At 40.3% G+C, this 27076-nt stretch overlaps 1 protein-coding gene across 7 annotated transcripts in view; it reads left to right on the forward strand.

Annotated features, from left to right (window-relative positions):
• Positions 1-10057: 10057 nt before the first annotated feature.
• Positions 10058-27076, forward strand: part of TCTN1 (tectonic family member 1) — a 37833-nt gene continuing 20814 nt past the window's right edge. For 4 of the 7 annotated variants that reach the window (XM_038575055.1, XM_038575058.1, XM_038575057.1 and 1 more), the window contains exons 1-6: positions 10058-10349; positions 14746-14866; positions 21398-21528; positions 22881-23032; positions 25111-25198; positions 26872-26981. In XM_038575055.1, coding sequence (XP_038430983.1) covers positions 10130-10349; positions 14746-14866; positions 21398-21528; positions 22881-23032; positions 25111-25198; positions 26872-26981 — 822 coding nt within the window. In that variant the 5' untranslated portion in view covers positions 10058-10129. Of the gene's footprint in view, positions 10350-14744; positions 14867-20971; positions 21149-21397; positions 21529-22880; positions 23033-25110; positions 25199-26871; positions 26982-27076 lie in introns of those variants that run through there. The other 3 variants (XM_038575059.1, XM_038575060.1, XM_038575061.1) reach the window with 3 other exon arrangements.

A 27076-nucleotide genomic window follows, 5' to 3' on the forward strand; every position in this document is an offset into this window, starting at 1 on the left:
ATGACCTCATTTAACTTTAATTATCTCCTAAAAGCCCTGTCTCCAATTACAGTCACACTGGGGATTAGGGCTTTAACATATGAATTTTGAGGGATGTCAACATTCAGTTTATAACACCCTGGCGAAGAGTTTGTTTTAAAAAAAGTAGATTGGAGGAGGCCAGGATTTCAGGACTAAAATGTGGAAGTGAAATCCTAGAGATCACCTGAGACTGGGTAAGATAAAACGAATCCTCCCATTAATCTATTGTTTGGAAATATAAAGAATTGTCCCTTATTCGTGTCAAAGGGAATTGGGGAGAAATGATACGGGCTTTAAAAAAATTCGTTGCCAAAAGCACAAAAACTCTGTCCCTACCACAGGGGGTTTCTCTCCTCTGAGTCTGGTAACAGATTGGACTGCAATTCCTAAATTCTTTCTTTGCTACCCTCCATGATAACACAGGGCTCTAAGGTAATGGGTTTTAGTAACTTATGGAGAACAACATAAGTATAACAAAAAACAATTTCAAAAGTTACAACATGACTCATTCAAACAGAGGATATACCCATGTGAAAAATTTATTCAACTTGTTAAAGAGGAAAGAGTGAGGCAGTAAAACTGGCTCAGAGAGCATTTTGAGAAGTAGGAAACTTAAATACAAAACTGGTTAATCTTTACAGGGTTATAAAAACTATAAGTTTCAGGGTTCTTTTTTTGTACTGGATAGAAATTTGAAACTCTACCAGACAAAAAAACTGAGCCTTTAACCAATAGTAAATAGCTAGGCAAACAAAGGTATATTCCTTGGCTGACATATATAGTAAGGGACCAAATCTGGCCCTGCTGCTTATATTTGTAATAAAGTTTTATTGGAATACAGTCACAGCCACTTGTTTATATGTTGTCTGAGGCTGCCTTTGCTCTACGAGAGAGTGTTAAGACAACAGAGTTGCATCGTTGAGCATATAGCCTGAAAGCCTGAAATATTTACCATACGGACATTTACAGGAAGTTTCTAGACCCCTGCTAGAGAATTCATCCTAGGATGGGCTTGTCCAACAATGTCCTAGATAACATTGAAAGAACTATGCTGCCCTCTCTTGGTCTTATTTCCAAATTCTGGATAGTTTTTCTTCAAAAGATGTATGGCTTAAAATTGGGGGTTGGGGGGTACATTTTGAGAGTTGTTATCTCTGGCCTCTAATACTTAAGTCTTCCCATCCACCCACTCCAACACCCCAATACCTGTCTCTGCATTGGTGATTATCTCGATGCCCCTTAGCCTCCCAACCCTTTCTTTCCTTGGAGAGTGGAACTTATGAAAATCTTTAAGTGCAGATAGGCCTGAAAAATTATTGGTAATAAATAATGTCCTTTACAGCATCATTTTCACTCAAGAGGACATTCTGTTTCTTTGTAGGACTCCAATTAGGGCTTGTACCTCATGCTTGCTTATTCAGGGGGAAGATTTTCTGGAGGAAAGAATGTGGGGGAGGAAGGGTCCTCTTAAGCTTCTTTGAATTAAATTCCAGAGCTGTTGCAAATCATTAAGTTCTGAGAAGACAATGGGGGTGTGTGCTTGACTACTGCTGTTTCCACGGTTCCTGGCACAGAGAAGGTACTCAGTAAATAGTTACTGACTAAATGATCAAAACAATGAAAGAATAAAAATAGAGGGTATATTTTCCCCTCAGGGTCAGCTTTGGCTGAGGAACAAAGTTTTGGTGATAAAGGTTGCCACCTGGAGGACAAAAATGAAACTGCAAGATTCAGAGCTGCTAAAGCCCTGAGGAGAATACAGTCAACTTCAGGACATCACCAGAGAATTAACTGTTATCCTTTGTCTTTTCTTTTTTTAAAGATTTTATTTATTTATTCATGAGAGACACAGAGAGAGAGGCAGAGAGATAGGCAGAGGGAGAAGCAGGATCCATGCAGGGAGCCCCATGGGGGACTTGATCCCAGGACTCCAGAATCACACCCTGGGCCAAAGGCAGACACTTAACTGTTGAGCCACCCAGGGATCCCTATTCTCCTTTACCTTTTGGCAGAATTAATTGATATAATTTTGTCCTTTCCTTTTTTTTTTTTTTTTTTAAAGTAAGTTATGCCAAACATGGGGCTTGAACTCATGACCCAAAGATCAGGAGTCACATTCTCTACTGACTGAGCCTGCCAGGCACTCCATTTCATCCTTTCCAATGAAGGAACCCTATACCCTTTCTTTAATAACGTTTTTAAAGTGCTTTGGAGTGCTTAATAAGTGTTCAATACCATGCCACACACACAATTTTGCAACCAGTCCCCTTATCATCCCCATTTTATAAGTGAGGAATCTGAGTGCAGAAAGCATGCCCAAGATTACACAGCTCACAAGTAGCAGAACCAGGGATCTGAACCCAAACACTGTGGGTGTACTTTTTACCATTCACTCTGCTACCTCTGTACTCCTGATATGGAAAATGTTTACATAAAGAAACTGGGTGTCTAGAACCCATGCACTTATCTCTGTGCTCTCCTGAAACACTACCTAACATGACAGAAGAAAAAGGTCTAAATTCTCACAAAGAGGTGATGTGATGACTGCTTGTGAGAGAGGTCAAATCCCTTTTGTAGGCTAGAAAGTAGATGGATGGTTTAGCTCAATGGAAAAACCCTAGGTCTTACAGAAGGTCTTGCCAATGAGGAGCAAGTCAGTTGCAGCTGCAGAGCCCTAGAAGGGCTCAGGGATCGAAGATTCCAGGTGCCTGGGGTGAGAGATGGGATTGAAAGCAGACCATTAATTGTACCAGTAACATGTACTAGGAATCCAATAACATAACCTCAGATTCCCCTCCTGTGACACCTTGCCTTGATCCTTGCAGAGGATTAGGTGTTTATTCTTTGGAGAACAACAAACAGAACAGCTCTAAGTTCAGAGATAGCATTCAGAGAAGAGTGGTGGCAACATGATAAAAACACAGGGATTAAATGAAAGCATGCAGCTAAAAAGAAATCTCCTATTTTTAAAATACCCATGTGTTCGGTGATAGTATTGGAATTGTTATTCTGAGACTTAGCACTGTGCTAAGTGTATATTGTGGGGTAAATCAAGTAATAAATTATGTTGGAATTATTGAGAACCAACCTTTATGGTGTGGGACAAAAGAAATACATATGCAAGATGAATATAGTTAGATAAAACCCCTCTAGTCTTGATTTTATTTTTATTTATTTATTTATTTTTAAATATTTTATTTATTTACTCATGAGAGACACACACACAAAGAGAGAGAGAGAGAGAGAGAGAGAGAGGCAGAGACACAGGCAGAGGGAGAAGCAGGCTCCATGCAGGGAGCCTGATGTGGGACTCCATCCCGGGACTCCAGGATCAGGCCCTGGGCCGAAGGCAGGCGCTAAACTGCTGAGCCACCCAGGGATTCCCTATTTTTTGATTTTTAAAAAGATTTTTAGGTAATCTCTACATTCAAAATGGGACTCAGACTTACAACCCGGAGATCAAGGGTCATAGGCACTACCAACTAAGCCAGACAGGTGCCTCATAGTCTTGATTTTAGTTGGAATCATCAGTATGAAAGCTTTTATCAGAAAAGTACCAAGTTAATAAGAGATGGAACTAGATTAGCCCAAACTGGTCTTGCTCTAAAATTTGTAAGTCTGCCTCCTTGGTGGGTCAGGGGTGGAGGGCCTCCTGGAAGAGGTAAAATCTGAAGGATAAGTAGGAGCAATAAATGGACATCTCTTCTGACCTCTGGCAGATCTGCTTATCATTACCCAGTAATTCTGGGCTGATCTGGAAAGATTTTGTTTCTGAAATGTCAAAACAGAGGGCCGGTCTGCAAATCATGGTGACTACTGGCCAACAGAAGTTACCAGGTAGCCAAATGATTTCCTTCAGTGTCATCCCTTTAAAAAAATTTTAAGGGACACCTGGGTGGCTCAGCGGTTGAGTGTCTGCCTTTGGCTCAGGGCATGATCCCAGAGTCCTGGGATTGAGTCTCACATTGGATTCCCTGCAAGGAGCCTGTTTCTCCTCCCTCTGCCTGTGTCTCTGCTTCTCTCTGTGTCTCTCATGAATAAAATCTTTTTTTAAAAAAGATTCATGACAGACACACAGAGAGAGGCAGAGACACAAGCAGGCTCCATGCAGGGAGCCTGACGTGGGATTCGATCCCGGGACTCCAGGATCACGCCCCGGGCCAAAGGCAGGCGCCGAACCACTGAGCCACCCAGGGATCCCTAAAGAGAACATTTTAAAAGGAAACTTTTAGGCCTGTTCATGATTTATGTTGGAAAGGATAGAAGTTAAAATATGACTAATATTTTATTATTCCATATAGTAAGAAGCCGCCTTTGAGGGAGAATTTGTAGCTAGATTCAGATTGGAAGGACATTTATTCTTTCTTTTAAGGAATTCACAAATGATCTCAATCAAAAAGAGGTATTGGTTTGCTTGCATGTCCAAACAGACCTAGATAAAATAAATCTTTTTTCATTAGGCCATTTCCTCCCCTTAATAAATTGACAATAATGTAGAAATGGGGATTCTGGAGTTTGGGATTAGTGTCTATTCCATCCAGATTTTTCATAACTATGGCCGTGATAATTCTGAAGTTTCCAGGACATTCCAATTTTTTCACTGTCTTCATAACCACACACAGACTTGCCAGATCATGGGTCCTGATTTTGGGTAAGGAAAATGGGCTTTAACAGTGTGAGGTTGATGCTTTTGACATAGGCTTACCCAATCTTGTGCTTACTTTTCTTTGGTCTCCAGATTCTTTCCAATAAATTTAGGTTAATAAAAGGTGTATGCTTTGAAACAAGCTATAGCAGAAGTGACTGACCCCATGACAGGGCAAAATGAAGGAGGTTCAGGCCTTAAGAAGAGTTCACTAACAGGTTTCCAGTAAGGGCTGAATAAAAGCAGAACTACCTGCAGGTCCTGAGGACAATGATGAAAACATGTTTACTGCACAGAAATAAAAATAGAAGTGGGGGAGGAAAGAGCAGTGCCCCTCTGTGGCACCAAGAGGCCAACTCCCATTTTTTTGAGGCTCTTTGTTTACAGAAAAATTAAGAATTCATTTCTTCATTTGATATTTAGCAAATGGGCAGCCCAGGTGGCTCAGTGGTTTTGGTGCCGGCCTTCGGCCCAGGGCATGATCCTAGAGACCCGGGATTGAGTCCCACGTCAGGCTCCCTGCATGGAGCCTGCTTCTCCCTCTGCCTGTGTCTCTGCCTCTCTCTCTCTCTCTCTCTTTCTCCCTCTCTGTGTCTTTCATGAATGGATGAATAAAATCTTAAAAAAAAAAAAAGATATTTGGCAAATGCTTTTGGCACCCCAAGATTAAAATGCAGTGTAAGGGTGTTGTCATGAGATGACTGAATTTATTAAAAGCCAACTAATAAAGCCACAATGAGATACCGCCACACACTTATTAGAATAGTTAAAAGTGAAAATGGAAACAAAACTGACTCTACCAAGTTTTTATGAGCATGTGGAGCAACTAGAAATCTCATACATGGTTCGTGGGAATGTACAATGTTAAGTCACTTTGGAAAAAAGTTGGGCAGTTTCTTTTAAAATTAAACAGACACCCACCATACAATATAGAAATTTTACTCCTAGGTGTATAATCCCAAGAGAAATGAAAATGTATGTTCATACAAAATCCATATATGAATTCTTTCAGTGACTTTATTGGTAATTACAAAAAGTGGAAAGACTCAAATACCTTCAACTGGTGAATGATTAAATTATGGTATATCCATCATGGAATACTTGTCAGCAATAAAAAGGAGTGGAATGAAATAATCCCTCACGTATATAGCCAAATGATTTTCGACAAGGGTGCCAAGACTATGCAATGATATTTTAATAGTGTTATATGGTTACAGATGGTAGCTATACTTGTGGGGAGCACAGCATCATATATAAACTTGCTGAATCACTATGTTGTACACCTGAAACTAATGTAACATTGGGTATCAACCACACTCAGATAAATTCTTTTTCAAAAAGAAATGTGGTAGGGATCCCTGGGTGGCTCAGCGGTTTAAGTGCCTGCCTTTGGCCCAGGGTGTGGTCCTCGGGTCCTGGGATCGAGTCTCACATTGGGCTCCCTGCATGGAGCCTGCTTCTCCCTCTGCCTGTGTCTCTGCCTCCCTCTCTCTGTCTCTCGAATAAATAAAGTCTTTAAAAAATAAAAGAAGAAATATGGTATATATATTTTTTATATATATAATGAAATAATACGCAGCCTTAAAAAGAAGGAAATCCTGTCACATGCTACAACCTCAATAAACCTCAAGGATATTATGCTATTGCAATAAGCCAGTCTCAAAAGGAACCACTTGTATGGTTCCATTTATATGAAATATCTAAAGTAGTCAGAATTACAAAAACAGGGCACCTGGGTGGCTCAGTCAGTTAAGCATCTGCCTTCAGCTCAGGTCACGATCTCAGGGTACTAAAGATGAAGCCTGGCATCTGCGTCGAGCAGGGAGCCTACTTTTCCCACTCCCTCTGCCTCTCCCTGCTGCTTGTTCTCTCTCTAGCAAATAAATAAAATCTTTAAAAAAAATCACAAAAACTGAAAATAGAAAGGTGGATAGAAAAGGCTGGGAGGAAGAGCAGGGGGATTAGTATTTAGTGTTTTAAGAGAAAGAAGTTCTAGAGATCTATTGCACAACAATGTGAAAACACTCAACACTACTGAACTATACACTTAAAAATTATTATGATGGGGGACACTGGGGTGGCTCAGTTGTTGAGCATCTGCCTTTGGCTCAAGTCACGATCCCGGGCTCCTCACAGGGAGCCTGCTTCTCCCTCTGCCTACGTCTCTGCCTCTTTCTCTGTGTCTCTCATGAATAAATAAATAAAATCGTTAAAAAATTATGATGGTAAGTTTAATGTCATTTATTTTTTACACAATAATAATAAAAAGGAATGGATTGTTGACATAAGCAACATGGATAGATCTCAAAGGCATTAGGCTAAGTGAAAAGCCAGGCTCAAATGGCTGCATACTGTATGATCCATTGATGTAACATTCTGGAGAAGGGAAAACCTTAGGGACAGAACATAGATCACTGTCCTAAAGGCCTGGGCTAGTGGGAGGGGTTTGGGGGCGGTAAAATTGTTCTATATCTTGATTGTAATTGTGGTGGCATGATTGTATGTGTTTGTTAAAACTCATAAAGCTATACCAAAAAAGCTGTACATTGATGCATAAGAAAAACCTGTATGGCAAAAACTGTACACAAATTTATACTGTATATAAAATATCCCTCATGAAACTGACTAAAAAGAAATATGGAGTAAGTATGGCAAAATGTCAAATCTGATCACAGTACAGTGTTCAGTGGTGTTCTTTTTAGTAACTTTCATTGTGATTGAAATGTTTCAATATGCAAATGATAAAACCGAAAGTTATTCTTAAAAAATCCAACTAGTTTATTGGAACTGCAGTATGGTCTATTAATAGGATGCAGGTTTAAAGTTGTCTGGCAAACAAGGAATTCTTATTTCATTCTTGCGAGTGTCTGTGACTATATTTATTACTTCATTTCAGAAAAGGTCAAACTTGTAAATTTGAGAACTTCCAAGAATGTGAAGTCTGCTCAAATAGTCTTCCTGTCCCAATAATGTTTCAGAACAAGAATAGCGCCTGGTGGTTGACTGGGCACATGAAGAATGGGAAGAGGAGAGAAGCTGAGGATTATCTTCTTTTCTCCTGGGTGTTGATTTAGAAATCAATTACTGGACTGCTCACTTCAGTCAAAATGGTAGTCAATCCTTTATTCTCACACAACCTTGATCTCTTTGTAGTGCTAAGTAATTCCTTTAGAAACTTGATGGTTCTGCCTCCCTATCTATAAGATATTTGGCTAAGTTGAATAAAGATAGGAAAAACTGGATACCTAATTATAGACAGGTTAGAAACAAGTTCACCCCAAACTACACCAAAGACCAAGACAGTGGTTAATGCTGCCTTAGAAAGTCAGCCTTAGCTATTTTTCCACCTAGCCACTCCTGTCTTTGGATTTTTAGGCTCCTCATATAAGGCAGCTTCCAAATGCAGAATTCCAAAAAGCTGAATTGTCTTTATTCCTCCCAATGTTGGCACAGGCTGTAAGGAATTGAAATCGCCAATAATCCTAGAGAAACAGATGGACATTTTTAATCACAAACGTTTATGCACAACTGAAATGATGCAGTTTTAGATAAGATATGGAAATTGATATTGGTTTTCCTTGTGTCCTTCCATCCTAATGAGGGAACCTAACAAGGGCAGGGCAGAAAAAAGGGAGAAAGATGAAAAAAGCCTGGCAGAAGTGGTCACCTGTGAAGTGAAAAGTTTCAATATTCCCAAGATTTGCAAAATGGATCTGAGTTAATGTAGCCCTCATTTCAACTTTGCAGGATGTCATAAAATTACCTTTGGGCAACCTACCAAGTGTTTGAGATTGGACAAAAAGGGTGGTGAGATGATTTCCCAAACCATAAAATGAAAATGTGAGTCAAAGGATTCTTCATCAAAGTTTAATCCAACAGCCTAATTTCAAAATAGAAAAAAAGATCAAAAAAAAAAAAAAAAAAAAAAAAAACAAGACAAAGAGATTCACAGATATCAAGGAATAGAAAAGGAAGTAGTACCTGGAAGTAAAGAGAAGGTTTATAAAAACAATAAATCCTGGATTTAGAAGTTACGAAATAAAGGTTTGGGAAATACAGTTTTGTTTGTTTTTTTAAGGGAAGCATTACATCAGCTGTTAAAAATGGTTCAGAATTTCAGTCAGATGTTAAAGCAATCCTTTGTAGAAAAAAAAAAAGGAACTATCTGTAGTATACCTTTGATCCAGTTATATTTTTCTACGCTTTGTCAGGTGTGCCAGAGAAAGGTGCTCAAGCTGCCACTTTGATGATTTAGCTTTGCTATATAAATAGGTATATGTATGTTTTGGCATTTTTTCTGAATTGGTAAATGTGTTTCTTGAGTAAATACCATGATATTTCGATTTGACATTTGCTTCTGAATTGTAAGGAGATTAAGTGTCAAAGATAGCTAGCATCCGGGATCCCTGGGTGGCGCAGCGGTTTGGCGCCTGCCTTTGGCCCAGGGCGCGATCCTGGAGACCCGGGATCGAATCCCACGTCGGGCTCCCGGTGCATGGAGCCTGCTTCTCCCTCTGCCTGTGTCTCTCTCTGTGACTATCATAAATAAATAAAAAGATAGCTAGCATCCCTCCAATGGGGTACCTTTATAAACAAGCCAATGTAAAAAAAAAAAAAAAAGCCAATGTAGATTGGAGGCTCTTTCCTAACTTGTGGTCCCCAGGTCATTTTATAGAGTCATATACAGTTTTTTTTTTCCTTTAAAACGTATATATCATTTTACTTAATTTTTGTCAATTTTTTGTTTGTAAAAAAAACTTGTGTTCATTTGTCCCCCTTATCACAGCAGGGTGAATAGAAGTTGTCTGACGACCTCCTTAGATCTGGCCATCTACAACAAAAAAAGGCAAAGCTAGTGTTGACAGTGCGTGACAGAAAATTCAAGGACGATGAAGCGCTCTCTATGCTCTTTCGATAGTAGCTTTAGGAGATAGGATCCCAAATTTCCGTCCCCCTCACTAGTTTTGTCAGGACATTTGTTAAAAATATGGATTCCTGAACACTGCCCTAGACTTACTGAGACAGGACCTGGAAATACGCAAGCACTGCAGTCTGTTTGGAAACCACCGCGGGGATTCACAAGTCCTTTGCCCCGACACAGCCCTAGATCCGAGGCCCTCGTCCCACCCCGACTCCGCCCGGTCCCGGTCTCCGTCCCGCCTCCGGCCCCCGGCCCCCCCCCCGGCCCCCCCCCCCCCCCCCGGCCCCCGACCCCCCCCCCCGCCCCCGCCCCCGTCCGCCCCGTCCCCTGTCCCCACCCCCACCCCCACCCCCACCCACCCCCGTCTCCGCCCCTATCCCTGCTCTCGCTCCTAGAGGCCGGTCTCGCTCAGGCCCCGCCCCCTGCCCCCGCCGCTGCGCGCGGCCTGGTGGGACCCTTCCCGTAATGCCCCGCGCCAGCCCGCCGCGGTTGCCAGGCAACGCGCGGTCCCGGCAGCTGGTAGCGTGGGGTTCCGCGGGGCCATGGGGCCGCAGGGCCTCGCGCCGCTCCTGCTTATGCTCCTGGATTGCTGGGCCTCCGTGAGCGCCCAGACCAGGGCCCCTCAGCCTGTGACGACGGAAGGCCTCAACTCTGCGGAGGCGGCCCGGACGACTCTGCGACCCGCCTTGTCTCCTAGGCCCCCTGGAACCCCCAAGGCCCCCGTGCCATCCTCTGGCCCCAGGCCCACCCCGGTCACGGACGGTGGGTACCAAGTGGTAGTTCTAGGGATCCAGAATGATCCAACCTGGAGCAGGTAGCCCGGGTGAGGATGTCCTAATGAGAGCGAACGTTAACTGAACACTGTACGCAGGCATTGCTGAGTATTTCGTGGGCCTTAATTGTCTCAGCAACCGGTAGGGTAGACCTCATTGTCCCTTTCATACGGAAGGGAAAACCGAGGCCCAAGAGAGCGTAGGTGGGACAATATAAAATCTATAAAATTACTTCCAGTGGTCCTGGACAACATTAACGCTTAAGGTAATAAATGCACGAGTCGTTGCCCCTTTGCAGCCAGCGACGGAAATTATGTAAATCCAAAGTTTCTGGGCAGTTGTGGAAATGGAATGCATTTAAGATGTGTTGAACTTTTCGTTTATCAAAAAGAGACGCCAAAAGTCTAGTTTACTAAATGTGACTAGGCCCTTTTCTGTTGACTCGAATTATGAAACCCCAGGATGCCTCCTGTGTTGAGTTGAAGGTGTGAAGTTATGGGGTGAGGGTTTATGCCCACTTAGATTCATCATGAGGGATAATTAACCTCTTTCTTAGAAAGTGGTCTAATTCTGGAGTTGGACATTACTGAATATTTTATAATCGGATTTGACATGATGACTTGGAAGGGATAGCTGTGACCCTGAGATACTCCGAGTGCAAAATTTTGTGAATATGCATTTTTCTCGATGACGGTTGTTAGCAGTGAGCAGTTTCTCAAAGGGGTTTGTGATCTCAAAAAAAAACCCCTTTAGGTCCTCTGACTTTAAAAAATGTCCTCTAACTCCAATAGGTATGCACTATTTTTCCCCCTTAGTAAGAGAAAAAGATCTTAAGTAAGGCTCAGTATTAGTAAATAGAAAACTCATCCTTGGGTGACCTCCTGGACTCTAGGATTTCAGTTCCTGAGTCATCATTTCTCCAAAGGGCCTCCTTTTTAAATTAGTGAGGAGTAAAAAGAACACTAAAAAAAAAAAAAAAAATAAAATAAAATAAAATAAAATAAATTAGTGAGGAGTAAGTATAAATGTATAAGTAAAAGTATAAATGAGTGAGGAAAAGTACAGAGAAATACATTTGTATCTTAGTGTATATAAACAAAGCTTTTATATCGGACTTCGTGAATTAGTCGGGGGAAGTAAATATGTGATAAATGGGGACAGATGATGGCATAGTATTCGATATCCAAAATTCTCCAAGGTTTTTGGACTCAGTTGTCTTTTTATCCATTTAAGTATTCCATCTGTTTATGTGATTTATCCCCAAAATGAAGCTATTCTTGAATCATTGTTATTAGGGCATGTGTTCAGGGCTGTTTTTCCAGCACCAGGAGAGGGGATGAATTTGCACTTCATCTTTTTTTTTTAAAAAGATATTATTTATGAGAGAGACAGATAGAGAGGCAGAGACACAGGCAGAAGGAGCAGCAGGCTCCATGCAGGGAGCCAGATTTGAACTCCATCCCAGAACTCTGGGATCACTCAACCACTGAGCCACCCAGGCATTCCTGCACTTCATCTTCTTAAAGGACCCCTCTTAAGACCCATGAAAATAATAATAGATGACAGCTGGCATTTATTAACTGCTTACTGTATAGCAAGCCCTGTGCTAAGCTTCTGGTTTGTAATGTATCTCATTTAATCCCTTATGATGTGGATTATCCCCATTTTTCAGGTAGGTCAATTCCTTGCTTGATATTATAACACAGTCTTGGCCTGAGTTGGAACAGGGGCTCTGAGTGGATAACTGGACACACTGTGCTGGATGGGTTACAGGTGGAAGAGAAAAGTGATAATTTTCTTCTTGATCTGAGCTCTGTTCCTTAGTGTCTTTCTCTAGAGCCAGGCATGTCCATGTTAAGAGGTGTAGAGGAGCAGCTGAGTGCTACTTAGAGCCTGGGAGTGCTCAGTAGACACTTGTTGGTAGATTAAGGATACTCACATCCCAGAGAGGGACTTTTTGGTTTTTTCATCCCTGAGTGTAGTTATTAAACATGATTGCTTTGTCCTTACTAGTCTTAGAGCTACTTAAAAAGGTTCTGAGTTCTGAAAAATCAAAATTGTAATTTTAAACACATAAGGCAGGGAACCTAAACACAATTTTTTTAAAAGATTTTATTTATTTATTCATAGAGACACAGAGAGAGAATGAGACGCAGAGACACAGGCAGAGGGAGAAGCAGGCTCCATGCAGAGAGCCTGACGTAGGACTCGATCCAGGGTCTCCAGGATCACGCCCTGGGCTGCAGGCGGCACTAAACCGCTGCATCACCGGGGCTGCCCTAAACACAATTTTTTACATTAGCATGCACAAGTTGATTTTTCATTTTACTAAGCACGTAAAGGAGCACTTGTCTAGAGGTAAGTATGTAAACTTCAGGGGGAAGACTTTTGTGTCTCAGATTAAGAAAGGATTATGTAGGGCAGCCCAGGTGGCTCAGCGGTTTAGCGCCGCCTTCAGCCCAGGGCCTGATCCTGGAGACCTGGGATTGAGTCCCGCATCGAGCTCCCTGCATGGAGCCTGCTTCTCCCTCTGTCTGTGTCTCTGCCTCTTTCTCTGTGTCTCTCATGAATAAATAAATAAAATCTTAAAAAAAAAAAAAGAGAAAGGTTTATGTATTTATTGGCAAAACCTTCCTTTTTGTATTCATACACTTCTTTCCAAAATATTTTACCTTTATTGAGCAATGGTTTTGTAAAGCTCATTTTTATTGTGAAATAGTTCATACGTGCAAATCAGAATGCTGTGTAGACTTTCTACCACCATTTGCTTGAGATCCTTGTTTTGCATGAGATTATTGTTTTGAAAAAGGAGACATAAGACTGAAGCTTGATTTTATTCTCTCCTTCCTAGCAATAATTACTACCATTAATTCAATATTTTTATTTTTTAAGCTTTTATTTTATTTTTTTACTTTATTTATGATAGTCACACAGAGAGAGAGAGAGGCAGAGACACAGGCAGAGGGAGAAGCAGGCTCCATGCACCGGGAGCCCGATGTGGGATTCGATCCCGGGTCTCCAGGATCGCGCCCTGGGCCAAAGGCAGGCGCTAAACTGCTGCGCCACCCAGGGATCCCTATTTTTTAAGCTTTTAAAAAATTTTCAAGATTTTATTTGAGAGAAAGCAAGAGAGTGCGTACATAAGTGCAGGGAGGGGTAGGAGAGGGAGAAGCAGACTCCCAGCTGAGCAGAGAGCCCCATGCCTGGCTTGATCCCAGGACCCTGAGATCATGACCTTAGCTGAAGGCAGACACTTAACCAGTTGAACCACCCATGTGCCCCGGCTCTCTGGATTTTTAGTTCCCTATTTTATTTTATCAAATGGGGGAAAAGACCCTTTTAAAGATGGAAGAGCTTAATGATAAACCCTGGGTGGCTCAGTTAGTTAAGCCTTTGCCTGGGGTCCTGGGATCAAGCCCCATGCCAGGCTCCCTGCTCAATGGGAAGTGTGCTTTTTCCACTCCCTCTGCTCCTCTGCCTGCTTGTGCTTGCTCGCTGTCTCCCAAATAAATAAAATCCTAAAAAAAAAAAAAAAAAAAAAAAAAATCCAGAGTCACTATTATTAAAAATTAAATGTGTGGGCACCTGGGTGGTTCAATCTGTTAAACGTCCAACTCTTGGTTTGGGCTTAGGTCATAATCTCAGGGTTGTGAGATTGGACCCCTCTGGGGGCTCCGCCTAGGGTATGGAGCCTGCTTAAGATTCTCTCTCTCTCTGGCCCTCCCCCCCCTCCTCAGTGCTCTCTCTCTCTCTAAAAAAAGGAAAAATGTTGCAAAGATTTCTATCCCCCTTATGCTTTATTGTCTAAATTACCAAAGATATTTCCAAAATGCCAAGTACAAAGCACCTGAGCCAATTTGATTCTTGGTCAATAGTTTGTGAATGTGGGCTCAACTTCAAAGCCACAGGTGATACTTGAAGAGAGAAACAAGTTTGAGAACTCTTGATTACTAGTGGCCTTCATTGGGCTTTTCCTCTGAATCAGAATCTCCACAGGAGGAACTTGGGAATCTGTTCTATTAGACCAGTGGTTCTTACGGTCCAGTAAATGTTTTAGCATGCTGGTTCTTAAGTTATCAGCATCACCTGGATAGTTTTTGAAAAACACAAATGCCTGGGTTTCATAGCTTACCAAATCAGTCTTTATAGGTTGAGCACAAACAGAAATTTCCTAGTGAGTCAGATGATTAGCTACTTTGGGGAAATCTCAGATTAAGAAGCATCCAAATGGACTAATTTTCACTTCACAGGTTTTCCCCAAAGTGCAATAGGAAAAATAAAATGGACCTTTTTATGAAATAGACTTTTGGTACTTTGCAGTGGCAGGGGGCAGTCACACCCTGCTGATGGTGAAGTTCTGCATCCCACCTCTTTTGTTTCTATAGTTGCTGCTCTGTGTGTCTGTGACCTGACTCCAGCACAGTGTGACGTCAATTGCTGTTGTGATCCTGATTGCAGCTCCATGGATTTCAGTGTCTTTTCTGCCTGTTCAGTTCCAATTGTCACGTAAGTTTGTAACGCATGCAGTTTTGATGAAATTGGACCGAGATTATAAAAAATCTAGGGACAAAAAGTGAGAAATCTTCCAGGCTGAAAAACCCAAACCTGGTTTCCAGTATTTTGCATTAAGAAGCCATGCTGTCCAAACCAATATGTGGAAGAGTATCGCTCCCTTATTTGCATCCAGCCAGATGATAGTGCAGGGAAAAAAGAAGAGAGGGTATACTTTGTTAAGAATATAAGGAAATCTTTGTATTCAGAGATTGAATTACATTTCACTCTGATTTGTAAACAGATAATGTGCACATTTTTGTGTAAGTGGACTAGTCTCATGTATATAGCCTAAGGTGGAAAATGCAGTTGAATTTTACAGCTTTTGTTGTGGACATAGTACTTGTAACAAAAAATTAAACAGGAAAGCTTTGTTTATACTTTTCTGATATGTAAATCTAGGAATTCTCACAGTTCACACTGTATAGGAGAACAGTGGAAAAGGATATTCCCAGTTGATTACAAGGTAAATAATATCTTCTGAATGATTTGTTTCTTGTAATTCAGATTTCAAAGCTCTTTGAAAAATACAGCACTTAAAAGAGGTTAATTATTTGGAATGGGACCAAATAATATTCAGAGATAGCCACCTCAAATTTAGACTTGTAGCAAATTGTAGCAATTGATACTTAATAGATTGATTGCTTTTTGGAAGTACAATGTGTTTTTCCCATAAGAAACTATCTTTTTTTTTTTTTTTTAAGATTTTACTTATTTTGAGAGAGAGAGAAATAGTGCACACATGTGCACAAGCAGGTGGAGGGGCAGAGGCAGATGGAGAGAGAGAATCTCAAGCAGGCTCCATGCTCCATGCTCCATCTTACTACCCATGAAATCATGACCTGAGCTGAAACAAGAGTCAGACCCGTAGCTGACTGACCCATCCAGCTTCCCCTCATGAGAAACTACCTTAATGACCAATGGGAAATTGAATCTGCTTATAGTATTGTAAAAATGTTTGGAGAATGGTATGTTGTAATTAGATTATTTTTCTGGATATCTGGACTACTGAGTGGTTCAGTCTTTGTTAGAAATCATTCTGCTTTTCTGCCTTAATAAGTATAAGCCTGAGAGTCAGATTTTGGCTCCATTGGAGATCATACTTTAGAATGTCATTTTTTCTTGTATTAGTCAATACCAAATTTTAGATATAAACTATTTAGAATGTGGGTCAGCAAGCTTTTTCAGTAAAAGGCCACATAGTAAATATTTTAAGGTTCACAGGCCAGTGGTCTCTGTTGCAACTTTCTTACCTCTACCATTGATGAGCAAAAGCAGCCATGTAAATGAATGGACATGACTATCTTTCAGTAAATCTTTATTTATAAAATTAGGTGTGGTTTGTGGACCTCTGGTATAGAAGTTAGAGCTGAATCCATAGTGCCCTCAAGAAAAGACCTCATGATTTTTTTTTTTTTTGAGTTAGTTTTGCTTATGACTTTCTTCTAAATACGAAGCATGGAAATAATGAAATTAAAATTAATAATCCCAATTAATTGATTATTCTCATTATGTAGGTTCTAATTCATGAAAGGCTTGTTTACATCTGCTAAACTGTCAACAGCTAATCCTATCATCTAATGATTTATAAATTTATTGTTAAGATTAGTGGATTAATGTCTGTTTTCTTCACTAGATGTAAACTTCATAAGAGCAAGAATAATATCCCTTATGCCCCTAGTGCCTAGCGCAATTTTTGCCACATAGTTGGCCCTCATTAGAAGTGAGTTGAATCGGGGACGCCTGGGTGGCTCAGCGGTTGAGAGTCTGCCTTTGGCTCAGGTCATGATCCAGAAGTCCCAGAATCGAGTCCATTTCAGGCTCCCTGCATAAAGCCTGCTTCTCCCTGTGCGTGTGTTTCTGCCTCTCTCTGTGTGTCGCTTATGAACAAATTAACAAAATCTTTAAAAAAAAAAAGAAGGAAGTGAGTTGAATCGATGAATAAAATTTTCCCCTCCACCCCTAACCAACACTCTGGTATTTTTCTTGGCTTCTCTACCATTGTTTTCTCAGGCAGACAAGTAGGCCAGAACCTGGAGGCTACCCTGACTCCTGCCTCCCCTTTCCCTTCTCCCATCTAGCCTTCTTTCATACCTTACCATACCTTCATGAGCACCAGGATTATAAGGTGGGCTAGGTGTGTAGCCCTGCCCTCATGGAGCTCACTGAGTAAGGAGTGCAGTAAGGGAGATAGAGGAGTGGGTGACAGTTCTGCCCTAGGCATGGAGACCACTCAGAGGAGTGGCATCTAACCTGGGCAATTGGACTAGGGAAGGCTTTCTAGAAAAGACGATCTGAGTGGGTCCTGAAGGACAGGTAGAAATTGGCCAGCATAGTATCAGAGGAAGGCATTCTAGGTTAAAGGAGCCGCATGGCAGAGTCTTGGGGGTGAAGGAGTATGACTGTTGCCTTAACTGCTGGTAGCTCAGTGTGGTGAAGCTAGAAGGAGAAGGAGGCTGAGAAGAGTGTGCGACAGTGGTAGGGGTCCAAGCCTGAGAGGTTTTCAGTGTATGCTGAGGGGTTTGGATTTTGTCCTGAATTCTGCAGGGCATCAGGGGGTGAGGCGATTCGATTCCCATCTTAAGCAGCATGAATGGCCTTTCATTCATTCTGGTCTCCCACCCACCCAGTCATTGGCCTTCATCCAGGGGAGAGGATCTCACAGGAGAATCTGGGACCCTGTACCCCAAAGAGCCAGTCTTCTGAGGCCCTGGGGGACTTCATACCCCCAAACCACTGGTGGCTCTCCTGCATAGTACCTCCTCCTCCTGGTATAGTCTCGAGGCTGTACAGTCTAGACAGGGAGCTCAGAGGGATGCCCTCTCTGATCCCATCAAAATTTACTCCTGGATCCTCCTCAAAGTCTTGTCTTCCTCTGAGTTCCTTTCATCCCTGTCCCAGGGTTGGGAGAACCCATTTCCAGTAGGAAGCTCCATGAATGAGTCTTGGGACACAGGTGCCAGCTAAAGAGGTTACCAAAACCTCAAGGTCAGTGGTTACAGGGGCTAAGCCTGGTAGCAGGGAGCCGAGTAAGAAACTGTTGCAGATATGAATGAATAGGTACTCTCCTCCCCATGACTAGAGAGATACACAGAACTGATACTGATCCACTGTGCAGGATTTGAGAGTGGGCAGACTGGAAGAGGAAGAGTAAGGAGTCCCCTTCTAAAAAAAAAAAAAAAAAAAAAAGGAGTCCCCTTCTGCTGCATTCCTTCAGCATTGCCTGCATTCCTGCAGCATTTCTGCTGCATTGCCCTTGTGTCTGCCCATTCCTACCCCCTCTGTATAAGCTCACTCATCATCTTGTCACTCACTTGCTAAAAAGCCTTTAGAAGCTCTCATTACCTACAGACTCCTTCCTTAGCTTGGATTCAGATCCATCCCCAAACTCTTTCAGATCCTTTTTCCTACTAACCCCCATCTTGAATCCTCCATGCAGTCTAACTTTGGTACTCAAGAGTTTTCTAGACCCCACCAGAACATTACCCATCCTTGGCCAATGCCATTATTGCACTTGATTAGCCATTCCTTCTCTGTCTGACTCGTGCACGTCCTTTAAGACATAGTAGGCCTCATAAATTTATCAGCGCTAGATGTTTTCTCATAAATACTAATACTTTTTCAAAAATATTTTTATGGGGATCCCTGGGTGGCGCAGCGGTTTAGCACCTGCCTTTGGCCCAGGGACGTGATCCTGGAGACCCGGGATCGAATCCCATGTCGGGCTCCTGGTGCATGGAGCCTGCTTCTCCCTCTGCCTGTGTCTCTGCCTCTCTCTCTCTCTCTCTCTCTCTCTCTCTCTCTGACTATCATAAATAAATAAAAATTTAAAAAAATATTTTTATGCCCACAGTAATGATTAATATACCATTAGACCTATACAGGGCTTTTCGAAAAGTGGTCACTTTAGCTTCCTTATACTGTAGCAATAATCATCAAAAAACATAATGGAAATAGGTCTTATTCATAGCACTCAATAGAAATGTCACATAAGGGGATGCTTGGGTGGCTCAGTGATTGAGTGTCTGCCTTTGGCTCAGAGCATGATCCTGGAGTTCCCAGATCGAGTCCTGTACCCTGTTCCCAGTGGGGAGCCTGCTTCTCCCTCTGCCTGTGTCTGCCTTTCTCTGTGTCTCTTATGAATAAATAAATAAAATCTTTTTTTAAAAAGTCACATAAGAAGTGCTCAGAATTTATGTGAAGAAAACTTGAAATAGACAAAACATTTGAATAAATGGAGAGATAGTTTATGTAATGGGATGGGAAGAATCATTATATAAGTAAACTAACTCATAAAAACTTAATTTATAAGTGTCGTTCCAGTCAGGGAAGGAGTAATGTGTCAAAAAGATTCTAAAATTGGAATGCCTGGGTGGCTCAGCAGTTGAGCATCTGCCTTCGGCCCAGGGTGTGAACCTGGGGTCCCGGGATTGAGTCCCACATCGGGCTCCCTGCATGGAGCCTGCTTCTCCCTCTGCCTATGTCTCTGCCTCTCTCCTTGTGTCTCTCATGAATAAATACATAAAATCTTAAAAAAAAAAAAAAAGATTCTAAAATTCATCTAGAAAAATAAATGTGAGAACAGCCAAGACCTTCCATTATTGAACAAGAAGAGCAAACAACCAGGTTTTAAACATTTGTAACATTACAGTAATGAAAATAATGTGTATTGTTTCAAGATAGGTAGATCAGGGGAAGAGAATAGAAAGACCAACAATCAGTTATGCCTACTGATTTTAAAGAAGTATCATGTATTTTTTTCTTATTTATTTAATGTATAGTAAATATGGTATTTTACAATGAGATAAATTCAGTAAATGACGTAAGATAACTATTGAAAAATAAAAATGTTAGATTTCTGCTTCATAGCATTATACCAAAGTAAATTACCAATAGATCAAGGAGTGAAGTGTTCAAAAAATTTAATGAAAAAATGAAAAATATAGGTAAACATTTGTTAATCTTGGGCTAGGGAATGTCTTTTAAGCATAAGCCCACAGGCAAACCACAAAAGGAAAGATTGATAGTTTATTAAAAAAATTAAAATTACTAGATGACAAACACCGTAAAATTGAAAGGTAGCCAAACAGAGACAAAATATTTACAACATATGATACTCAAAGGGGATTCTTAAAACTGGATTCTCACAAACCAATGAGAAGACAAACATTCTAATAAAAAATGGTCAATAGATGTGAAGAAGCACCTTACTGAAGAAGAAATACCAGTGAGCAATAACTATATGGGAAAACGTTTAAAGCTCCCTAGTAAATGAGAAAATTCAAAATAAAATGAGATAACAAATTTTTACCTATGAAATTGGCAAAGGGTAGAAACTGGATAGTATCTATTCTTGGCAAGAGCACACATCTTTCCTTTTTGGAGGGAGATGTGACAATAGGTCTTAGAAGTCTTGAGCAACACATCTAACTTCTGACCCAGCAACTCCACTTCAGGGAACATAGCCCAAGGAAATAGCTGGAGACATTCATAAAAATATATGTGCAAGGATGATGTTATAGCATTATATGTAATCAGGGAAAACTAGAAACAACCCAAACTAACAGCAGAGAATTGACTGAAACATTTAGAGTATTGTAGTAAGTTGGTATACAACGAAGCCATTTCATATAATATTGTAAAAACATATCAATGACTTGGGAAATATTGGGCAATACAGATTGAGAAAAGGCTTTATAACAGTAGATGGGTTATGATCCCTTTTTTGTTACATCTCTATCTCCACACCATATTTTTTTAAGACTTTATTTATTTGACAGCAAGAGAGCACAAGAAGGGGGAGCAGCAGAGCGAGAGGGAGAAGCAGGCTCCCCACTGAACAGAGAGCCTGATGCAGGACTGGATCCCAGAAACCTAGGATCATGACCTGAGCTGAAGGCAGGTGCTCAACCGACTGAGCCACCTGGGTGCCCCTCCACACCATGTCTGTATCAAATTGATTAGAGTTTGTCAAGTCTGGGATTGGTTGAAGTCTTGACTATATCCTAACTTCTAAGCCCCCAGATTTCTAGATAACTTCACATTTTCTGATTTTCACAGTCCTTTGAAGACTGCTTTATTCTAAAGACAAGGAATTTTGGATCCATTCTGGTTACTTACAGACAACCTGAAGTTCTGCAAAATTTTATATGATTGATGTGTCAGAGTTTACAAGGTTCATTTACATCAAAATTATACCCTGATCTGTATTCCGTACTTGACGAGATTTCCTTAAAGGTTTGTCTTAATATTTTACCTTTTAGAGGAAAAAGTTTCAAATGCTAAACATTTTAACACCGAGTAAACTAAATAAAAATGGATTGAAGTCTAACATCACACTTTCATAAATATCTTCCATGTAGTTGTTAACACAGTACAGTTCAGGCATCTGACAGTTTTTAAATAATCTTGCTAAGATTGTGTGCAAAAGCCTTAACAATTTTGTATTATTATTATTATTATTATTTTTTATTTTTTAATTTTCAGGGGCGATAGTCAGTTTTGTAGTCAAAAAGCAGCCATCTATTCATTGAATTTTACAGCAAATCCACCTCAAAGGATATTTAAACTTGTTGACCAGATTAATCCATCTATTTTCTGCATTCATATTACAAACTGTAAGTATTTGATGGTGATACCCTTTGAGAAGCCCTGGAAAGTTTTTTCTTTAAAAAGTTGTTATATGGAAAAATGTCTCATTCAGGTAGATTTAAAGCAATCAGTTTAAAGTTTGACTAAGGTGCATCTTCTGAGGCCATTTCACAGGCCACTGCAAGTAACTTTATAGACCTATGGGCATGCACATTTTCTTTAAAACTAATGTGCTTATGAAGTTGTCTTTTGAAATCTCATACTTCTTTCTCTGGTGTTTACAATATGTAGACACACATAGGAATCTAGATTTATTTAGGTTATACATATATATATATGTATGTATGTGTATATATATATATTTTATTTCCTCTTGATTCAATGGTTAAAAATCAGGTTCAGCTTTGGTTTCAATTTCCTTTTTTTCTCTTTTATTTTTACTAAGAATATTTGCATGAAAACAGGATCTTTATTTTTATCTGAGCATTTAGCTCAACTAAGTGTTTAGATCCAAAGTACCTGTAAGTGTAAAATGTTAGCAAGATATCTAAGATGAGAATTGTATTTATGTTTCATCAATTAAGCTTCATCATCTTTTCAGATCATCTGTATATTTTGAATTTGTTCCCTTCAGTTGAAAACTAGGCTAATGCTCTGCAATTTCTTTTTTGTTGTTGTTGTTGTTGGCAGGGAGAGAGTAGAGGGGAATGGCAGAGGGAGTGAGAGAGAATCTTAAGGAGGCTCCACACCCAGCACGGACTTGGGGCTCAATCTCACAACCCTGAATCATGACCTGAGAGGAAATCAAGAGTAGGACGCTTAACTGATTGAGCCACCCAGGTGCTCCAGTGCTCTGGGATTTATAATCTAAAGTAGTGACCAGTCAGTCATTGTTAGGTTCTAGGACATAACATCAGGCAAGTGAACATACCAGCCCATTTTGTCCTTCTCCTGATATGTTCTATACACAGCACATCATTCTTCTGGGCTTTGATTTGGAGGTGGTTGTGTAAAGACAGAAGCAACATCTGTTGTCCCTGTGGCCATTTGCAGAGAACTTTGCCTTAGAGGTTAATGCAGGAGGCTCCTCACTCTGTGAGCTGGAGAATGATTGGCTATTATTGGCTTCTGTTGTGCTATTTGCCTGCAGGCTTTAGAAACCGATATTTCTACACTGTTAGAGAAGCAGGCTGAGTCTGGAGATCCTGTTTATTAATAAGACTCAAGAAATTTTGGGTAAAGTAAATATGGAAAGAGACACAATTTTTTTTTCACATCAGCCTTAATACTACTAAAAACTGTTTCCAAAATATTATTTATATATATATATATAATATACATATTGTATGTCGTTTTAAAATACCCTTTCTAAAAACAGATAAACCTGCACTATTCTTTATTAATCCGGAAGAGCCTGATGAAAATAATTTTGATAAATTGATGGAAACATCTGAAGGATTTTCCTTGAATTCAGAATCAGAGCTTTCTTTCACAACCCAGTTGGACACTCCAGATACTGCTAAATATAAGGTGAGCCAAGAACTTGAGTCTACTCATCCTGTTGTAAATATCTTGTCCTTGTAAGTTAGTTTTTCAGTATGTTCTCAGCAAAACTGGCTTCCCCAAGACAGAATTCACATTATAGAGGGAAAAACTTAAAGTTCATGCCTAGAAACCGAGATCACAAAAACGAAAAATGAGTCATTGATTTCTAACATAGGGTTTAAAGTTGTCTATTTTTTAATAAGCCTGCATTTGTCTCTGCAGAATTCTTTGTGCTTCTTCACCTCAAAAAATGCAGCAGAGTGCTTGAGTCATGCTGCTGGGGACATGGAGTGGATTGGTTGGGTGCCTGGTCCTCTTTTCAAAGCTATATTTAGTTTTAGAGACTTTAGGAAGATGTGTGCTATTTTATATCTATTCATTAGTAAACTTTTAAATGCAATATACATTAACTTTGAATAAGCTTCAGATTTTTCAGAAGCATCTTTAAAGAGAAGTAAAAAAGCATCCTAAGCTAATTCTAAAAGTTAAAAGTATGGAGGTACATAGGATGGAAAGGCCCCTATGGGAAAGGCCCCTATTTACAATGTGCACTAAAATGCGCATTGTAAATCACTGTTAACAGATTGGTGTATATTCCTAATTTTTTTTTTTTTTTAGATTTTATTTATTCATGAGAGACACACGCAGAGGGAGAAGTGGGCTCCCTGTGGGGAGAGCCTGATGTGGGACTCGATCCCAGGACCCTGGGATCACACCCTGAGTCAAAGGCAGATGCCCAACCACTGAGCCACCCAGGCATCCCTATTCTTGATTTTTAAATGCATCTATAAAAATATATAGTGTTGTGTAGAAGTAGAATTTATAGTTATCTACATTGTTCTGTAAGCTTCCATTTTTATTCAGTGATGAATTATATGCATCTCCCCATATCAATATAAAAGTTAACATTTCTTGAGCATTTTCCATGTGCAAGCTTTCCGGACATTACTTCACACAACCCTGAAAGAGATACATCATTGCCCCATTTAACTGATGAGAAAAACTTCCATATAGGAAAGTAACTTGTCAGAGCTAGGATTGGAGCTACATTTTAGTGATACAAAGTATCCCTTCTCCATATGTATCGGCATTTATTATTGAGCCATTCTATTATGAACAGATATTTGTTTCTAGTTTTTGCTATTCTAAACAATCCATAATGAACATTCTTATAGATACTTATATCTTTGATTGAATCCTGAGGATATCTTCCTATAACTGGATTAACTTGGCCAAAATGAATGGAGATTTAAAATATCCATATCAGATTACCCTCTGGAAAGATTACAGGAATTTAAAGTCCCAGGTCTAGTGAAGAGGATGTTTCCCCATACCCTTGTTGACACCAAAGCATTTGGATACTTTTTGAGAAAATTGGTTGTATGGACAATAGCTTTAAATTTTGTTTTGAATATTGGAGAAAGGTTTCATATGGTTTGGTTTGGGGAAAGAAGGCCAGTCCGTGTTATGATTTTAATGTGTCCTGTATCTGTTATTTAAATAATTATTGCTAGTAAAAAATAATTACCTCTTTCACCCCTGTTCCTGGCCACACAGTTCCTGTCTGCAGAGGCAGACACTAAGTCAGCTTTTTATATAACTTTCCAGAAGGATTCTGTAATAAAAAAGCCTGCAAGGGTGCCTGGATGGTTCAGTTGGTTAAGCATTCAACTCTTGATTTTGGCTCAGGCCGTGATCTCAGAGCTGTGAGATCGAACCCCAATGTCGGGTTCTGCATTCAGTCGGGAGTCTGCTTGACATTCCCTCTCCCTCTGCCCCATTTCCTGCTCTCTCTCTCTTTCTAAAATAAATAAATGAATCTTAAAAAAAAAAAGTCTGCAAATACAATAATATGCACACATACAGGAACATACATATATCCTTCAAAGAAAGGGATGGGGCAGCTGGGTGTAAGCTCCATGCTGTCAAGGACCATATCTGTTTTTTGCTCATCGCTGTGCTCCTGATGCCCATAATGCTGCCTGGCACATGGTAGGTGTCCAGTAAGTGTTGGATGAATGCTTTAATAGCACCATAATAGCTTGAGGTTGGTCTCTTTACAGTATGGGGTTCATCTGCAGACTTCAGATTCATTCTTGAGATTTCCCTCTCCCCTTACGTCATCTCTGTGCACTGATGATAACCCTGCAGGTAAGACAGTTGGTATTTTTCTTTCTCTCTATAAACAGAGTTTGCTCTTTGTTTAAACTTATACTAACCATAATTATGCAGGCTTCATAACTAGAAACAGTCTTAGAGTTGAAAGAGACCTCAAGGATTATGTAGGTCAGATTCACAACCACATCTTTTATGCCATATGCAATCACTGCCTTGAGCACTTGTAGTGATGGGGACCTCACTACCTGAAACTAGCTCACTCAGTTACCTCTTCCAGTTTCTGGAAAGTTCTTTCTTCACTGAAGCTAAAGTTTGTTAATAGCTAATACTAAGCACTTACTGTGCCTTTGCATGTGTTTTTCCATTTGACTGTCACAATAATCCTCCGAGGTCAGGTCATTCATTTTTTAGGTGGGGAAATTGAGAAATATTCAGTCTCTTGTTCAGGCTTGCTCTGGCAGTAGTGGAGTGGGGATGTAGCCCACATAGCCACCTCCCATGGGACCTGCTTGTCCTTTCAGGAGTATCATGGAGTCTGTGGAGTAACTGTCTTGGCAGTGGGAGGTAGCAGGCATGGCATTCCAATCCTTAAGGCAGCACTGCTGTGAAGAAGCTAAGTAGTGTATGGTGGCATGTGGCCTAATGAAACATCATCTCATGTAGGAACAAAAATGGATTCTGTTGAAAAGACACTCAATCTTTCTTGCAACAGGAACAGAGAGAGAGGCAGAGACACAGGCAGAGGGAGAAGCAGGCTTCCTGCAAGGAGCCCAATGTGGGACTGGATCCCGGAACCCCGGGATCGTGCCCTGAGCCAAAGGCAGACGTTCAACTGCTGAGCTACCCAGGCATCCCAACAGGAATAGTATAAATTAAAACCAAACTGAGATACCACTTTCATCTAATGGATCAGCAAAGCTTAAGAAATTTAGGGCTCTGGAGAAGTAGCACTCATCTATGTAGCTGGCAGGACTGTAAATTGGTACAACCTCTGTGGAGAGCAATTTAGCAATATGTATCAAAATTGCAAATGCATATGCCCTTTGACCCATTGTTCTGCTTCTAGGAGTTGGTCCTACAGAATCTCTGGCCCACATGCAAAATAGTAGATTGCAGCATTGTTTGTGATGGCAAAGCCAGAGACAACTTTAAGTGTCTATTAATGTAGAACTTGAATAAATTATAACATATCTATAATAGAATACTAATTATCCCTTAAAAAAAAGAGGATGAGGGATCTCTTCATGTTCTAAGATAGCCTAAACTCCAAGATACATTGTTCAGTAAAAGAAAAAAAAGTGAAGTGTAGACTATATAACATGTATTTGATTCTAAAAGGGGAAAGAAATACTAAAAATATATATACACACATACTTTTATTTGCATAGAATATTTCCAGAAAGCTACACAACAAACTTGTTGCTGATTATCTCTGAGGATAAGCAGTTGTCTCTGGTGGTGGCTGCGGGGATAGATGCGAGGAGACAAGGATTGGAGGAAGAGTCTCTCAATATCTTTTTGTGCCCTTTGAATTTTGAATTGTGTGAGTGTATTACCTATTAAAAATATAATTTCAAGCATATTGTATATCTGTATTTAAATTATTTTATGGTTTTACTTAGACTACAATTTTTTCGTTACCATTGGACAATGGAAAAGTTTCTTCTCCCTCATTTTTTTTCCCTTGGGAATGTTATGATTTCCAGCATTTCTAGTGAACCAAGCTGTTAAGTGCACCAGAAGGATCAATTTGGAACAGTGTGAAGAAATTGAAGCCCTGAGCATGGCTTATTACAGCAGCCCTAAAATTTTGAGGGTAAGAATTATTTTGAAGTGAAACTTATTCGTCAGATTTGTTTTCTGTTCTTTGCACCCTTTTAAAATATGACAAGTATAAAAAAAATATGACAA

The sequence above is a fragment of the Canis lupus genome, chromosome 26 (assembly GCF_011100685.1).
Source record: "Canis lupus familiaris isolate Mischka breed German Shepherd chromosome 26, alternate assembly UU_Cfam_GSD_1.0, whole genome shotgun sequence".
NCBI classification, from domain to species: domain Eukaryota; kingdom Metazoa; phylum Chordata; class Mammalia; order Carnivora; family Canidae; genus Canis; species Canis lupus.